Source organism: Amphibalanus amphitrite, unplaced genomic scaffold, assembly GCF_019059575.1.
Source record: "Amphibalanus amphitrite isolate SeventyFive unplaced genomic scaffold, NRLGWU_Aamphi_draft 000145F_arrow, whole genome shotgun sequence".
In the NCBI taxonomy this organism is placed as follows: Eukaryota; Metazoa; Arthropoda; class Thecostraca; order Balanomorpha; family Balanidae; genus Amphibalanus; species Amphibalanus amphitrite.
In genome coordinates this window covers 71664-88648 of record NW_024881640.1, presented here as the reverse complement: position 1 = coordinate 88648, position 16985 = coordinate 71664, and the positions used below count along the sequence as shown (strand labels likewise).

Sequence of the window (16985 nt, the reverse complement as noted above, 5' to 3'; positions counted from 1 at the left end):
TTGGCGGTGCGCGCTCCCGCCGGCAGCGCACTGGCGCATGCCCCCAGGCGCTTCACAGGTCGGTAAGGCCAGTGCCCGCCGGCCGGTGCTCGAGGCAGGGGGTGACGACGGCGACCGACGCGCGACCCCCGGGCGGGTCTGTGCGCAACAGTGTCGATGGGAAGGTGTGGGAAGTGACTCGGGTCTGATCAGAGTGTGAGCTAGAGGAGGGCACAGGGCACAAGATTGAAAGTCTGTGAGATCTCTTCATTGACAGCCTGTTCCAAGAAAACAATCATCGGGCTGAAAATTTCAGCGATGTGCCATCGATCTTTATACGACGCTTTGAAGCGATTGTCAATTCGAAGAAAGTGAATCGTGCTGCGATCGGGCTAGAGGATATAACCCTGTCGGCGACAGTGTGTCGCCCGCTGCGGAAGGCGAGATGTTGACCTGAGGTCACCTCGTGTCAAAAGTCGCCATGTCGCTGAAGGTGATATTTCACGCGCTGGAGGGCGTCACAGCCAAAGGAGAGAAGGCCATCGTCGTCAACTTCAGAGGTGAGACTTACGTCAGCTTTTTTGCAATATCAGAGATCAGATGAGAAATTTTAGGTGCTTTGTGAAGGCACTCTATTTGGATAGACTTTTCTCCCGCTCCTTGAGCGCAGGTGCTATGCGATTAGATGGACGATTGAAAATTGTGGTAGGTAGTCGTTACCAAAAACAAAAACAAAAAATGCCTGCCTCACTACGCATTACATGAAGCTCACTCTGGGCCGGTGAAGTTCGGATAAACTTCTTATAATTAACATAAAATGAATAACAAGGTAAAACTTTCGCAATGTAGCCAGACTTTTGCTGGCACTAATTAGACACATGAATTAGCACGAAACAAACAGTGATGTTGTAATGCGATACACTGAGAGGACTCCGAAACCAAACCGGTGCGTGGCCTTTCCGCCTTCCCCCTCTGACCGATTCCATCCTTCCCCACCCCTTTTCCGTCAGGTCAGAGTCGGACCACAGCTCCCCTGGGCGACTGCGCCTCCATTGAACAGGTAAGTCGGCACTGGGGAGGCAAGTGGCTGAGTTTTATTACCCGACCCTGACCTAGGACCTCCCCTTCGGCCCCTACTTGCAGTGTTCCCACTTACAGTGAGATTCTCCAATCATGTAATACTTCCTGCTGTTGGTGCTCTAAGACCATTAGTTACCTGGCTCGGGATCTTTGACCCAGCTCTGCCCTCTTACCCGCTCAGGTGCCTTTCCATTGATCCCAGCTCTGAATTTGTTGCCCAACGCTGCCCCCTGCTGTGTACTACTCTGCAACTCTCGAGGGACCACAACGGCGCGGCGCCATTTCAATTTCCAAAACACCCCCATGCGCGTCCCACGCCGCGGACGACCTAGGGCGAAGGCACTGGTCTGTTGGACTGTTGGACCGTCTGTTGGACGGCTGTAAGGACTGTTGTAGCCTGTAGGTAACGGCTAGTTTAGGTGACGTTGCTTTGGAGATGGTGCGTAAAACAAGCAGAGCTCGGAAGTTTGTGCAAGGACCGGTAGCGTTTGGGTGGGTAATATATGACCGAGACGATTGATAAACCGTTGTCGGAAGTGTGAAGCCAATCGATGATCTATTGCCCCTCCAGTCGCCGGCTTTTTGAGCGGAGGCCGCACTGTTGGCCCTGTCACGAACCATTTGTCATTCGACGCCGTGACAGCCTTATAAAACCAAATTGTCAGCCTGTCAGCGCCCATACTTCAGGTCTGGCCATTTATCGCCTGTGGCGTGATTCGGCGCCGGGAACTGTGGGAGGCGGTGCCTTTTCAAGTTGGTCCGGCGAGCTCTGATGGGTACCGGCACGAAATCTGGCGATATTGGGTCCCGGCGCTGGATGCAGACCTTTAAAAAATTCATAACGTCTCTGTCTGAGTGCCTGGAAGTAGTGTTGTGCAATGCTCGGTCAATGGCTCAGGTGTTAGCAAATCATAGACTGAAAGAACGAGGTGTGGGTTACCTTGACTTTTACTGTGCGTACCAGTGTTTGACAAACGGCAGACCAGCGAGCGTTATCTGCATTGCGCGTTCCAAGGGCTAACAAACGACCGAACAATGGACTGTGGGTTACTTATGGGTTAGTTACTTGATGTTTTTACACACTAAGCGTCACTCGCCGTCAACGTCACCGAACACCAAACAGCGAACTATCCATGCTTACCTTTACCTCCGTCCGTCACACTCTGGCCTACCCACTGCGTTTTCCATTCGCTCACCTGTCACAGGCCGACCGGGGGGCCGTTTCGGTGGCGCACCAGCACCTGGCAACGCCCCTGCACAGAGCCAGCCGGCATTAAATGGAAAGGCAAACGTCGTGCAACATTAACGTAGTCCGTCCATCGACCCGGCCACGGGAGCCGGCGCGCCGGTGTGTCGGTGTCGGGGTCTCGGCCTCCACACCGGCAATCAGACGCCGAACGGCGCATGGCCGCGTTCTTTGTGCCACGCTAATACGTGGATCAGTGATTATTGCTCGTTACGAGTAGGAGGGAACGAGCGAATGACGTGGATTGTTGGCAGAATGTCGTCTATTTTCATACACAATAGCGCATACAAAACAGGATACAATGCACACAGACCTTGCAAACAGCCGCACAATGGATACGCTCACAACATTCAGACGTGCACTCAGTGGGAATGTCAATGATCCGCAGCTAAATTATTTAGACTTTACTGATTGAAATCTCGGAGGGACTGAATTGATATAAGCGTATGCAATGATGCAAGGGTGCATTACTGTATGCATTATTCATGCATGAATACGCTCACGAGTATTGATTTATTTCACGAACGAAAAATGCACACTTAACAAAGTATCACATTTTAGCATATGCATGAATAGCAGGATAAAGTTGCATTGGTCAACCAAGTGGTTCTAATTATTATGCAATTCTCTAAAATCTGTTGTCGACTTTTCGTCTTACTTAGTACGTACGGCAATTATCAAACCAGAATCCGACAGCCCCAGTTATGAAAACTGCTTATTTTAAAACAATAAGGTACGAATGCCTTTATATTAGCTATCGTTTTTCTATCAAACTAGTAATTGGCTATAACACCCGCAAAATTCCGAATACCCTCTCTCACGAATGCTGCCTACCGTCTCACTCTCCTGTCGTCCCTGTGGCGACCTCAGGGGTACTTGGGGTCGGTACAGCGACAGAAGGGCGGCTCACAGCAGGCTTGCAGTGTGGGTCGCCAGCGGTGCATCGGCCAGGTCATCATGTTCGGCACCTGGTCCACACCGGTGCGGTGCTCTTCCAGAGCGCGGGTGACCGTCCGGACGACCCTGAGGTACTGCGGGGAGCCGGGCTCCAGGGGTCGATCTTCGCTGATGTCCTGCTGGATGTTGTAGACGGCCGGCTGAGCCATCCGGTACGACTGGTGGCACTGGCAGATGTACTCACAGCGATGCTGTCCCGGCAGCCAGGGCGGCCAGTAAAAGTGAACCTTCCACGTGTGCGCGTCATCCTCCACCCAGCGAGCAGAGTGCACCGTCGCCTTGCAGTAGTGGAAGAGAAAGCGGTGTGGAGAGTGCGGCGAAGCGCCCGTGAGCAGCGGTAGCATGTTCTTTCCGTCAATGATGCGGTCGGGCAGCGCGGCGGCAGCGTCTACTCCAAGCATAGCCATCGCCGTGGGTAACAGATCCATCTGGGAGACTGTCTGCTCGACCACCGTCCCTGGCTTGATCAGCGGAGGGTAGCGGACCAGCGTCGGCATGCGAATGCCGCCCTCCATGCCGCCCATACCCTTGCCGCCCTTGAGCACGCCGTTGTAGCCTCCCTGAACATCCCCACGGATACCTCGCTCTTCCACATGTCCACCATTATCAGATGTGAAGTAGACGAACGTGTTGTCATCCAGCTGCAGCTCTTTGAGGATGTCCAGGATCCTCCCGACGGCCCAATCCATCTCCATGATGCTGTCGCCAAACAGCCCGTGTCGAGACTTGCCCGCAAACTCGTCCGTCACTGATAGTGACGTGTGCATCTTGCTGAACGAGTGCATGTGGAAGAAGGGCCGTCCGTCAGTCTTGTAGAAGCGCAGTCGCTCCTCCGTCTCCGCCACGAACCGCTGTGTCAGACCCTGGAGTCGCATCGGCTGCTCGACGACCTCATAGTCGCGCATTATCAGAGAGCTGAGGATCTTCCAGTTGGCGAAGAAGACGGCACCGAAGAGTCCAACGAAAGCAGTGAGGAGGCCTAGCAAAAGAAGCAGCTTCGAGCGACGTCTGAAGAAGAGTGCAGCGATCACACCACCTATCTGAAGAGCGTAGCAGGTGGGGAAAGTCTCCGGGTAGGCGGTAGCATACAGGTACTCCCCGTCGTCCCCAAAGTCCCTCAGGTTCGTCATGGGGATGCCGTAGAACGTCTCGAAGCCGTGCGTCAGCGGGTGGTGGCAGTTGTCGCCGTAGCGGTCGCAGTTGATGCCCAGGTGCCACTTGCCGACCAGAGAGCGGCGGTAGCCGTGCTGACCCAGCAGCTTCGCCAGCGTGGTCTCGTTCGACGGCAAACCGACCTGCGGTGAGGGTTATCGTTAGGGCATTCTAGACATTGCTGAAGAGAGCTTTGCTACGAACAACAAATATCTTTGATGCTGGTCTAGACGCTGATCGGTCTAGTCGTGACTTTTCTAACGATACAATTTTTACTTGTGTTTTGCAGTACACAATTGACGATGTAATTGTTACATTTGATGCACAGCACAGCATCAGTAATTACAATTGATGATTCATCATTATAGAGAAAATGACAGCCAAGTGTCAAATGACCTTTACTACATATGGACCTCTGTGACTTACCTTGGATGCGGCGAACAGCGAGACGTCCCACTCCTCGTTCTCGGGCGCCAGGCCGTACCGGATCGGCAGTCGGCCGGTGAGCAGGGCCGCCCTGCTCGGCGTGCACACGGCTGCGGCCGCCAGACTCTGGCGCAGCACGGCACCCTGGGCGGCCAGCGTGTCCAGGCTCGGCGTCGGCACGGTACGGTTACCGAAAGGACCAATATCGCCGAAACCTAGATCATCGACTAGCAACACCAGGAAATTGGGCCACTTCGGTGCGGCTGGCCTGGAGGACTCCGGCTTCGACTTTGGTGCCTGCTTCGGCACTGGCTCCGACGCTTTCTTTGGGTCTGGCTTTGGCTTCGGCTCTGGCTCAGACGATTTCTGCGGTTGTGCTTTTGGCGTCGGCTGCGACGGAGGCTTCGACTTCGGCTCCGGCTTCGTTTCTGGCTTTGGTTTCGAAGCCAGCTTGGGCTGTGAATTCGCCTCTGCCTTTGGCTTGGGCTCCGGGTCACTACGCCTCGGTGGAGCCTTTGTGCTTGGTGGTACATCAGGGTGCTTTGGTGGGTCTGAGCTTCGTGGTGAGGGTGTCGAAGACTTGGGCGGTGGTGAAGCCTTCGGCTGCTTGTTGGATGGAGACGGGGACGGAGTCGGGGGCGGAGACGGAGACGGAGACGGACTAGGAGACGGGGACGGGGACGGGGGCGAAGGAGGTCTAGATGGTGTCTTGGATTGAGCGCAAAGACAAGGTGCTGTCAGACATACGACCGCAACCAACACCAACATAAACCGCATGATGTTTCAGACGAGAAGGATTCCGGGTAATGAAACAACACCACTTGATGTCTGACCGGTATCGTCATCCAGGAGCAGCTCAAATGTGGTGTCTTGAGCTACCTGAAAGAGAAGCAAATGATGTGATGTTGATACGAAGCCAGATAGGACTGCTTAGTGAGAACTGAGAACACAATTAAGCGTTTGTTTGGTTCACAAATTATCAGTCGATAATTTGGCATTCATGTCTGCTATTTCAGGGATGCGTTACAGTCCCACAACTTCTTATTCCAGTGATGAAACTCATTCTTTCGAAACGTTCAATGGCAATAACACACATCGCCATATTTTCCTGCTGCACACTTTAGAAAAATCACTTTATGTGTCAGATCAGCGTCCGCACAGCCCGCCATGGCCCGGTATTTTTGACTGACAGTAAATTTCGGCCTCTCTCGCCGCGATTTGCCAGGTATAGACAGGCATACACAATGTCTGATGTGCCAATCTATTTTTGGTGTCTGCTCAATACCTACTGCGGCTCAGCGAGTACATAAACCAAAGAAATAAAAATCCACAACATAATGCTGATTGCTGGTGCACACTGATACACAAAACGTAGCTACGACGAATCCATCATCTCATCATCTTCTCCAAATATGAAGGGAAATGGAACGGTAACAATATCTTACAATGGTAAGTGGTGGATAGGTATCACTATTTAGTATTTACTCACGTAAATTCGTCCTCCGCTCCGTCGTGTTCCGCTCTCCAACCCGGCGTGCTCCTCCTTATCGCCGTGCTCGTCCCGGCGTAGTCCTTCCTCCGTTCCCGGCGTGGTCCCGACTACCCAGTCACACTGTGTGTTGACCTTCACTGATAGCACAACAGTGCGGGCCTGCGTCATAAAGGAATTCTACCGCTTTCTACGATCGCTGTCTGCCTTGCGTCGGTTCTAAATCTTATCTTGGAATGCTGTGTAAACACATTAGCCAGTCCAGTGGCGCGGGAACCGGGGGGCTAGGGGGGGCTGAGCCCCTCCAACTTTTCGGCTGGGGGGGGGGGGGGGGCTCGTAATGTATTTGAGCCCCCCCAGCTGGAGGAATCGAAATCGGAAATCTACCAACACAATTTCATAGATTCATACATAAGCGCGGGAACCGGGGGAGAGGGCAGTGGGGGCGGTGCCTCACAACTTTTCATGAGGCCAGGAACCGTTGGGGCAGCTTGTCCTCCCCAAATTAGGGGTTGTGAGTCACAAAGGAAGAAAGCATGTGAGTGTAAAATCTACCTATTTTACTGACTCGGCAACTCATTTGGCAGCTTAAAACCTTTATTCCAGGTTGCCAAAACGTTAGTTTCTTCACTCAGCTGAGACGGAATACCTCACTTTTTTTTTGCAAATACTTTCTTCTTTTTTTCGTTGAAAAGGCCAAGGTTTGAAAAATAAGTGGCCTAAAACCGATGAGAAAGCTAGATTTGGGGGTACCCTAGGTTGATCTCTATGATGGTTCAGCCCCCCCAGTCTGGAAGAAGTTCCCGCGCCACTGAGCCAGTCGCCTTGGTCGGCTGTCAATTGCTTTTTGCTGGGCCAGTGGGTGATTGCATGCTATCTGTATATTCGTCTATGACAGGGGTACGTTCAGATCAGCTGTGATGACTCAGCTATTTATGCCGGTGGCTAGAGGGGACCGTGGGACGGGGTCTAATGTTGAACCCTGTTATGTGTTCCTTGCCCGAATATTCGTTATATGTGTTTGTCATTAGGTGAACTTCACATAACTGAAATGTGCAATTGCATAATCCGACCAAGTGAAAAATAAGGCGAATAAGAAGTTCAATTGGCTATGTTGATGGTTTCGATGGTTAGATGCATTAAATTGTTTGGATGGTTTTGATAGCGTTTTGAAAATGTAACATGGTTGTAGAGATGATCGATAAGTATTAAAATGACCCGTAATGATATGCTATCTTTGACTATGTGGTTATGCAATCTCAACTCTCATGTAACCTTTGCAGACGTTGTTTGACCTTAAATACACGGCGAGCCATTGTAGAAAATGTCACCTGAAATATCAGCACCACGTAGACATTAATATCAATGTATTGAGGGAGGTTGTTGCCAGAGAAGAACAGCCCATGTTTAAAAGATTTTTGAAAGGTGACCATTTGTGGCATGCCTGATGAGCAATGCCAATTGATTTGGAAGGGGAATTTTTGCTTATTGTGTGGTGCAAATGCCTGCTAATATGGGTCAAAATGGAAACATGTAGCACTGCCATTATAGTTGAGGGGCTTTCAATTTCCACCTCCCAGCCAGCAGTATGAGTAGTTCAAGACGCAGTGAAAATAGTTCAAGACGCAGTGAAAATCATAGCATCCTAACACGAACCAGGTAAAATGAAAACATTTTAAGCGAGACCCTTTTCCCGGACAGTCTGCCGGCGCCGCCGTGTCAGCGGTGGCTCCGTTTTCGGATGCATTGGACCTGCATGTTTTATGTCGTTTTGACGGCTGCCGGCGCCAGCTCCCGCCCCCAGCCTCAGCCCACGGCCCGGCAGCACTTGTGGCGCTCAGGAGCTGGGCGCCCACGCTGGGACGGCCCACCCACTGTGACCCGCCACAGGTCACAGAGACCCAGTCAAAGGTCACTGTGACCCGCCACAGGTCACAGAGACCCGCCCACAGGTCATGGTGACCCGCCCACAGGTCACAGTGACCCACCCACAGGTCACGGTGGGCGAGTCCAGGTCATCACAGGTCAGCCAGGTCACTATGGATGTATACAGGCTACTGTGGGTAGGACCAGGTATCTGGTAGAGTTCAGGACCCAGCTTACTGTGGGTATGAGTCGGTGTGACTAACTCACCGTGGGTGACCCCAGGTCACTGTCGGTGTGGCCTGGTCACTACAAACTATCCTGCAGGTGACTGTGAGCTATCCGAGGTCAATGTGGGTGCATATTGAGGCATGTGACTATATTCTGGACGTGCTCCGGACCCTTAGCTGCTCACATCACACTGTGAAATATGAACCACTTCTTCGACCGACCACGGTCAAACCACGGCCAAACGGTCAGATGTCAACATTACAAAATCCGACTCTTACTGCATATAAAACATATTTTCGTGGCTGGTGTTGACGAGAATGTAGGTATTTAAAACACTATAGCTCTGAAATTAGCACCAAGTGTCGCCATTTGCCCCCTCGTACTCAACATTTATGCAGATGGGTATCGTGTATAAAATGGTAAACAAGCATGCAACTTGAAAATGCAAGCACTAAATCGGTAAGTTTGCCTGGCGGGCCTTTCACTAATGGTTCTCTGTCTGTGGCCTATTTCGGTCCGGACGGTGAATGACTAAACGGACCATGAAATATTCATCGTCGCTTCGTGTGCCGCCGTTACCGGGTCATGACCCAGGGGAAAACATTGCTGAGAGGATAGTCACGGAGGTAAAATACCAGGGCGGATATTGCCGAGCACCACACGATGGGGCTGGCTTGCTTTGCTCGTAATGACGTCGTAACGTTTTGACACATTCATCATCGGTGTTTGTATGTTAATAATGATGAGCGAACGTATTTGCAATTGCGCACATATTGTGCACCTACAACATGTTTGTGTCATGTCATCTGACACATTATTTTGGGCTGATAAAGTAAGTTAGGGTGCAAAATATTTATTGAAAAGATTTTACACCCTGACAGGTAAGTAACTATGTAGACTTGAATACTCATGCATGGCCTGAAACTAATTAGATTGTAACACAATAGTTGTATTACCAAATTTTATTGCCGCTGATTGCCACAGCGCCTAAAGCCCAGCCGTTTGACGCCTGTGACGGTGTTGCAGCGCTGCAGCACTGGGGGAGTTCTCATAAATCAACCAAATGTAGTGCTGAGCATTGCAAAACGTCTATGCAATATTCATTACCGTAAGGCTTCAGCACCCGTTATATAAATGCACACTTGTGAAAAGTGTTAACTAAGGCGAGTCACACTGATCAGAGCTTGGACCTTGGTGCGCACTAGTGATGTCATTTTCCAAAAAATGTCTGACCGATACCGACCGAAACCAAAATTTGGGAAAAATTTCCGACCGAATACCGACCGATAACATCCCAAGCCAAAATTTGACCGAAATTTGACCGAAATTCTATTTGCTATTACTCTACCCCAAAATTAAAATATTTGGTAAATGCTGATGGAAAATAATGCGAAATGGCATTTCAGTCCAAGTTCAGTCAATTCTTAGCCACTGCAAAAATACATTTTGTGGTAGAAGTTACAATACATTGCTGAGGGTAGCAACACATGGACCTCAGCATTTCACAGATTTGGTTCATTAGAATTGTCAAGAATCTACTGTGGTCTATGTAAGGAAGAATGCTCATTCATGTTGCAAAAGCACAATCAATTAGTAAGTCAAATGGTTGGTATAATATGTATGTTCATGACAACATTCCCTAGGAGAAAAGGCGGAATCAAAACACCACAAAACACATCAAAACTGCTTGGAAACTTGCCTTGAGTCTTGAGATGTGGTCTGAGATACTCTACAAAGAATTTGACACTGAAAATCCAGCTGAAAAGGCAGGTATTAGATAGCTCTGAGCTTGAATTTTGTCCCAAAAATGAAATGAAAATTCATTAAACAGGCACTTTGTCTTATCTCTTGTTAATCTTATCTTTACAAGAAAACAAAATATGCAGACAAAATTAATACAGTGGCGCCAAAGTGGCGCAAAAAGTAATAGAACAACCAAGGATTGACTTTTAAGATCCTCTCTTCCCTAACGAAAGGATGTATGATGATGACGTAATATTTATTTATATGCCCTTTTGGTCGAATTATTGAGGGGAAATTAATTTTCTTGTAGTGAATTACACTGACAATGTTGATTTCATTAGAATTCAATATCGTGTTGGATCATTTACATCAATAAGATAATTCACGAGGCAGCATGAAACGATCCAAAACTTTTTTTGCAGCAACTTAATCAGCTGGTTTAAAGTCTCTGTTATGGCGCATCTGTTTCGAAATCCTTCCTTGTGTTTGGAATGTGGAAGATTCCAGAAATCGCACATGGGCCGAATATGAAGTTTTTGTCAAGATTATTTTGTTTGTATGTTGTGGTCATCTAGATTTCAAACATTTGGTTGCTACCTGCAATATTTAAGGAGAATGTGGAATAGTAGAACACCCGTGAAATGTAAATGTGATCACTGCTAAGTGCAAAGTGCTACCTAACTGTCCAGTCTTCAGAAACACATTTCAGTAATTCAAGTTATTTTTGTCCTTACATTTTGATGACTGTACCTATAATGATTTTTTGTAGGCAATACTTCTTTGATTACAGGTGAAATTTTAATAGTTCGACTGGAATAGAGTTTCAAAATTGTGTGTACTTGTGGGGTCAACTGAGTCAAAATCAGCCTGCTTGGCTGCTTGTAGTTGTGGTTGGACAATGGGTGGCTGCTGCCTGCTGGGTGGGATGGCTAATGAAGATGCCAAAATGTGGCATTCGGCATTTGGGGGAAATTTTGCAACTTTATCATTAACATCTTAATAAATTTCATTTTAACTAGGCAAAAATGGAATACTCTCTCTTTGAGAAAATGGTTACACTGGCAGGGTGACCGAAAGTGTCCGATTTTTGAGGGGCCTGACCGACCGATTACCAAATCGGTCAGCATATATTTTCGGTAACCGAAATTTTCGGTAACCGATTGACACCACTAGTGTGCACGTCCTTACATCCAGCGTGGGAAGACCGTGGGTGGGTAGGGTGGTCAAGATGAGGTCAGCAGTAGCAGAATCAAACGACAAAGTTTTCTCTCAGCAGGGAACTTTACAACTCGTTGGACGACTTTTGAGTGTGGCATTTGACGCCGGTGCCTAAATGAGGAATTTTTAGTCGGCTGAGGCTGGACGGTCACCTCCGGTCAGCATCTACCCTCTGGCCTCCTAAGTGCCGTTCCAAACTATTTTGAATTGCCAAAAATACTTTTCGTACATTTGCATGCATATTTCATGCATTGTGGTGTGATCCATCTAAAACACGAACGTTAAATTTGATGCTCGAATTTGTCAGCATAATGCATGTTAGCAAAATATTCCACATGATTTATTCATGTAGAGGATACAAAATAGCCGATATGATGTTGGTACTAATGCGTTGAGACATTCTGTTTTGCCAGTTCGGGCTGATAAGTGACGCCGGAGACCTTTCCGCCCGCCTCTCAGTAAACTCCGGCCTTCCTAGCAACCGTCCACCACCTGGTATTTGGCTGTCACTCAGGGTTATTTGACTGTTTCAACCGTCATGTGGTCGTCACTTTAACCCAAAAATCGACACATGACACGAGCAACCTACATTGTTTGTCGATATAAAGGCCACGTCACTCCTCGTAGTACCCAGACTCTCTTGAGCACGAGCAGTATTTGCAGAGTCACAGCAATGTTGCGGGTGGCCATCCTCTGCTGCCTCGCCGCCGCTGCGGCGGCTACCTTCGTTCGAAGGTCTCCAGTAGGTGGCTCCATTTACGACGTCTCCCTGGTCCGCCCTTCCGTATCTGTGCCGCGCCCCGCGGTCACCGTATCTCCACTGCAGGGCGTCCTTCTGCCGGCGGATGTCCTTCCGGCCATCAGCCTGATCCGCACCCGGTATGGCCGTCTCTCCCGCCCCGCGGCCATCGACATCATCCGCATCATCTTGGAGCGACCTCACGTGCGTCTCCTGCGGGCGGTGCAGCTGCGGCAAGTGCCTACCATCAGCCGCCGCCTCGGCTTCCTGCGTACTCTTCTGGGTGCCCTGCCGCCTGTGTTCTACAGTGACGGCTACACCAGTGGTCTGCTGGCCTACCTGCAGCAGCTGGGGGTCAGCGCCAGCACCGGAGCCCTGCGCGAGCCACTGGCGCTGGTTGATGCCCGGTTGGCGTGCAGTCTTTTGACTCCCGTCTCCGTGCCGACGTTCCTCGACTTCTTTGGCAGTCGGGTGCTGCGTCTGGGAGGCGGTGCGTCGCTGAGAGGTCTGCCTCCTCTGCAGACCTTCTACTCACGGCTGGTGGATCTCCGACTGACTCCCGTACCACTCGGCTTCCAGAGGATCGTCTTGCGGACCGGCCGGGCGGGGCTCTCTGTGAACCCGCTGGCACCGGCACTCTCCCAGCTCGGACTCACCGGACTGGTTCGGCCGAACGTCATCTACGGCGGCCTGGAGACCTACCTCTCCCAGCAGGGCCTGCCCGTGTCCCGGTTCGTCAGGGGCCTGTCCCAGCTGCGGATTCCTTCACTGCCGTCTCTGACCGAACAGGTGGCCGTGGGACCGCTGCTGCCGCGGCTGCAGTTCCTGCCAGTGAGGGTCATCCGCCGTGACGTGGTACCACTTCTGGTGGTGCGGTTCTACACCCTACCTCGCCGGCTGATCCGTGTACTGGATCTGTCAGAGCTCATCACTGGCTACCTGTCGACGCTGCAGTTCACTGAACGCGTTACGCTCCGTCCCCAGTTCATTGTCACCCTGCTCACGGGCTTTGACGAGTATATTCATTCTCGGGCTAAGGGATTCCGAGGCCGCCTCTGGTGCCGTGGAATCTGGGGAGAGTGGTAGACGCAAAAACAGGGGGAGCCCTGTCTCCAAGCTAAGCTAGACAATGAATTAAAAATCACGGAAAGCGTTTTACTTGTCTTGCTTATCTAGGAGAGCATAACGTTTGAGCGCTGTTTTCGTGGGACTAGCTTGCAACAAAGATATTCGGAAACGTGACGTTTTGTTTGCAATGAGAACGAAGTGCGATTGTTTGACTGCGGCTCATGGTGGGATTCTCTGCAAAGTTAGTCCGATAGTGTGTATCATATTGGTTTACACATCAGAAAATTAAAATGTGTTTTTTTTTTTTTTAAAGTAAAAGTAGATTAAAAAGCATTGTTGGATATTGATTTACCAACACTTGTTTCCGAAGTTCTGAATCTCCGGTTATTCCAGGTCAGCATTACCGCCAGACGGATCCAGTGTCCCAAAATTTGCCAGTTTGGGTGGGAAATGACATCCAAATGAAAATGGTTTTCCACTCTCACCTCCAATTTTCCAGAGCAATTTTTCACTCCCAATTTTACCAGTAACGAGCATCTGCATGTAATGTGTACCTTTGGTGGTTGGCTTTTAACTTCCTCCGAAATTTCTTCAATCCTCTAGCAAAAACAACTCCCAGTTCCCACATCCTGTAGCACTCACAGGCAAATTGATTATCCCTGTTTTTCACCCTTTTTCATGAAGCTCGAATCTTCCACTCTCAGCCCGCTTTACTCCTCTGTGAGGAATATCCCCCTCCGACACCCAAGGCAAAATATAATTTTGGGACACTGGACGGATCAACTTTTAGTTGCATGACATAGCAAAAGCATGGATATTGGATAAGCTGATGGATGATCTGATGGGTAACCTGATGGATGATCTTCTACCTATTTATGAACATTACAATACCTAACATGTACCTATCATTCGACAGACACATGAGCTTCACGCCACTTCTACCATCAGAGTCATTAGTGCGGATAATCATGCCTTGTTTTCCTCCTGTATCCGACATCAACTAATAAAGCTGCACAAAAACAGCCACTGAAATGAACAAAAACTCACTGAACATCAAACGCAAACCGAGAAACGTGACGACACTGCGAAAATCCTCTACACCAACACCGTCATCACACGAGGTCCGTCGCACGTCAGTACCTACACCTTCTTTCCACGGTCGTTCGTCAGCGGAATACCGTATAGCCCCGATCACACTTGGCCTTCAGGTCAGACGCCAACGTCGCTATAACCAATAACCGCCGCGCCTCCGCCGTTCAAAGGTCAGACGCGCAGCTCCCAAAGTCCCGCCCGACACCAACTTTCCGCTGGCCTTCAATGATGCACGGCGTGCCTACGTCACTCTGACGTCCCTGTGACGTCACGTAGAGACGCGTGGCAGAGCTGTGACGTCATTGGATCGTCGTTGGACCCGCGTCGGCGGAGTCGGTGTTGTTTAGGAAACGCTTTAGAGGTGTCGTCGTTCTTGTGATGGCTGTCTACTGTTGCGCTTTGCGGTGACGATGGTAGCGAAATTATAGCGCAGTATCTATAATGGATAATGAAGTAATTATGTCTCACCCAGCTGTCTGGCGGTGATATGCACATTGCATACCCGAGTGAACTTCCTGATTGGTGTCTTATGGTACACTTACGGGCAGGCTGTGGGGGGGGGGGGGGGGGCAGAGGGGGCTACGCGCGGCACAGCGGATTGTAGACATAACACCTATGACACTCATGTTACCCACTGCAGTGGATAAAAGTGCATCCTAGATACTGTGATTGCTACAGTGTACTTGCACTGAAGAAAACACAACACAGCATGTAGAAATTAACCCGCGCCCCACTGGGGTCTGTGTATAACACGCCCTACTGGGGGGGGGGGGGCTATTCATAGCCCCCCCCTCCTAACTCCGAAACTACTGGACCGATCGTCAAAATTCAAACGGCGTCTGATAGCCCCGGAAAAACTGTCGAGCGAAACCTAATTTCATTGACCTCGAGGTCACCGATGACGTCACAGGTCAGGTCAAAGTAAAAATTATTAGCATTTTGGCTTGTTCACATTTTGGGCTCTGGCCGCCGTCTTACAAGTCAGATCAGGCTCATTTTTGGTTTCCACACTCGTGAAGAGATGCTCTAGATACTTTGAGGGTACCAAACTTGTACTTTGATTTTCAGGTCAGGGTCAGGTCATCACAGGTCACGAAAATATTATATCATGCATCGGTCACATGACACATGTTTTATGGTCCATTTAGGCCATAGATTTCGAATTTGATGTCGTCTGTGTCATTTGAGGTCATTTGGAGTCGAATTTCGCTTAGGTCAGGTCACTTTCAGGTCAAAAAAGGTCAAATTTTGAAGTTTACATTTTTCAACAAAAAAGGTGTCTAATGGATGCAGTTTGAGCTCAGGAACACGATGGTGCCATTTATATTGGTGTACGATGTCAAATACGTACTGAAAAATTGATTTGAAAAATTAATTGTGAATTTGTTGCAATAATGCGTATAACTTGGCCATTTTTGAAGATATTTAGCTAAAACTTGCTAGAGTTAGTCAACATCATGCGTTCTGTCACATATATTCCGGTTTTTTCGAAAAGTCGAAAACTTTTTGAAAAAAATATAAAAATATAAATTTTGAATATTATTATATAAAATTTTCGAAATTTTCAAAATTTTGAAAATCCGAGATAGCAGTTTGATAGCGCGGTCAATTCTGAGTCCTTTCATGCAAAGAAATTGGATCTAGCTTAAAAACTGAGCTCTTGGGAGCGATTGCCGTGGTTCAATGTTTTGCGTCGAAATCGGACGAACATGACGTCACTCTGACGTCATTTCCGGCCGACCTATGGTACCTACGAAGTTCAAATTTTGACACAAGGTGTCAAATTGATGCAGCCGAAGGTCCTGTAAGTTTGGCGTCGATCCGTCAAGCGGTTTGGAAGTTATTGCAGAAAAACGGGAGGGGGGGCTATAAATAGCCCCCCCCCCAGTGGGGCGCGGGTTAAATATCTAGATTTTCGACCATGCCCGACGGCGTCTATTCAGTCTATCCTACTCAGCTGAATATGAACGCATATCCACGGTGTCAACTTTAATGATACAGATTGCTCTGCCCCGAATATAAGCAATGTGATGCACGCTCCTAAGACGATTCCCTCTCCGCAGCATGAGTCATGCCCACCACTGTCACCGCCGTGCAGCCCTTGCCATATCACCTTTACCGCGACCGCTCGTGTGACGGTCCGTCCAATTCGTCTCCCGGAAACTCTGAGAGGCTCGCGTCTGCTGTGATGAGCTGCCGACATATAGCACGCTGAACGCTTCTGTCCAATAAAGTAGACCAAAAGCCTTATGTGATCCTCTGGGTTTATGGCAGATTAGCTGCAAAGGCTACCCCGGAAATGGCGAGAACTTTTATCACAACCGGCCAACGCGTCAGTTGAGACCGACGAGAAGCTTGTCTTCTCCTGGCAGTCATCGGTCGCTCTTGATGGACATATCTCTATGAGGATCTTTCATTCCAGTTCGACGATTTTTCCATCTCCACCAGTTGATTTCCAATGGCCCGCACGACGGATGGATGCTATTCTAGCCAAATCAGCTGAGAAACTCATTCGCCCAGATCGTTCATCTGTGAAGGATCACTTCATTCCATCCCAGAGACGCCGGCCGCAGGCCCGTGTCCCTTTCCTCAGTTCTCTCTCCTTTTGAATCTGTCACGGTCTTCCGGCTTCTTCCTCTGTGCCAACCACAGACACCTCAGCTCAGCCGTGAGCTGCCGACCCGTGAGGTGTGAACTAGAGA

General features: G+C 49.5%; 3 protein-coding genes across 3 annotated transcripts in view; 2 read left to right on the top strand and 1 right to left on the bottom strand.

Annotated features, from left to right (window-relative positions):
- Positions 1 to 4: 4 nt before the first annotated feature.
- The window catches only part of LOC122382688 (otoferlin-like), a 73790-nt gene continuing 56809 nt past the window's right edge, over positions 5 to 16985 (top strand). Inside the window, exons 1-2 of the mRNA XM_043368351.1 lie at positions 5 to 539; positions 990 to 1039. Coding sequence (XP_043224286.1) covers positions 461 to 539; positions 990 to 1039 — 129 coding nt within the window. The 5' untranslated portion in view covers positions 5 to 460. The remainder of the gene's footprint in view (positions 540 to 989; positions 1040 to 16985) is intronic.
- On the bottom strand, positions 2550 to 6526 carry LOC122382689 (steryl-sulfatase-like). Its single transcript, XM_043368352.1, has 3 exons — positions 6330 to 6526; positions 4841 to 5719; positions 2550 to 4557 (listed from the first exon to the last, which is right to left on the bottom strand). Exons 2-3 carry the CDS (start codon positions 5615 to 5617, stop codon positions 3172 to 3174), a joined length of 2163 nt encoding a protein of 720 aa, XP_043224287.1. The 5' UTR covers positions 5618 to 5719; positions 6330 to 6526; the 3' UTR covers positions 2550 to 3171.
- LOC122382690 lies at positions 10688 to 13365 on the top strand. Its single transcript, XM_043368353.1, has 2 exons — positions 10688 to 10722; positions 11798 to 13365. The coding sequence occupies exon 2, from the start codon at positions 11956 to 11958 to the stop codon at positions 13207 to 13209; it is 1254 nt and encodes a 417-aa protein (XP_043224288.1). The 5' UTR covers positions 10688 to 10722; positions 11798 to 11955; the 3' UTR covers positions 13210 to 13365.

Coding starts and splice junctions, on each gene's coding strand:
- LOC122382689 (XM_043368352.1), bottom strand. CDS start 5,617: ATGCGGTTTATGTTGGTGTTGGTTGCGGTCGTATGTCTGACAGCACCT. Junction 4,558..4,840: donor CGCTGTTCGCCGCATCCAAG/GTAAGTCACAGA, acceptor CCCTCACCGCAG/GTCGGTTTGCCGTCGAACGA.
- LOC122382690 (XM_043368353.1), top strand. CDS start 11,956: ATGACACGAGCAACCTACATTGTTTGTCGATATAAAGGCCACGTCACT.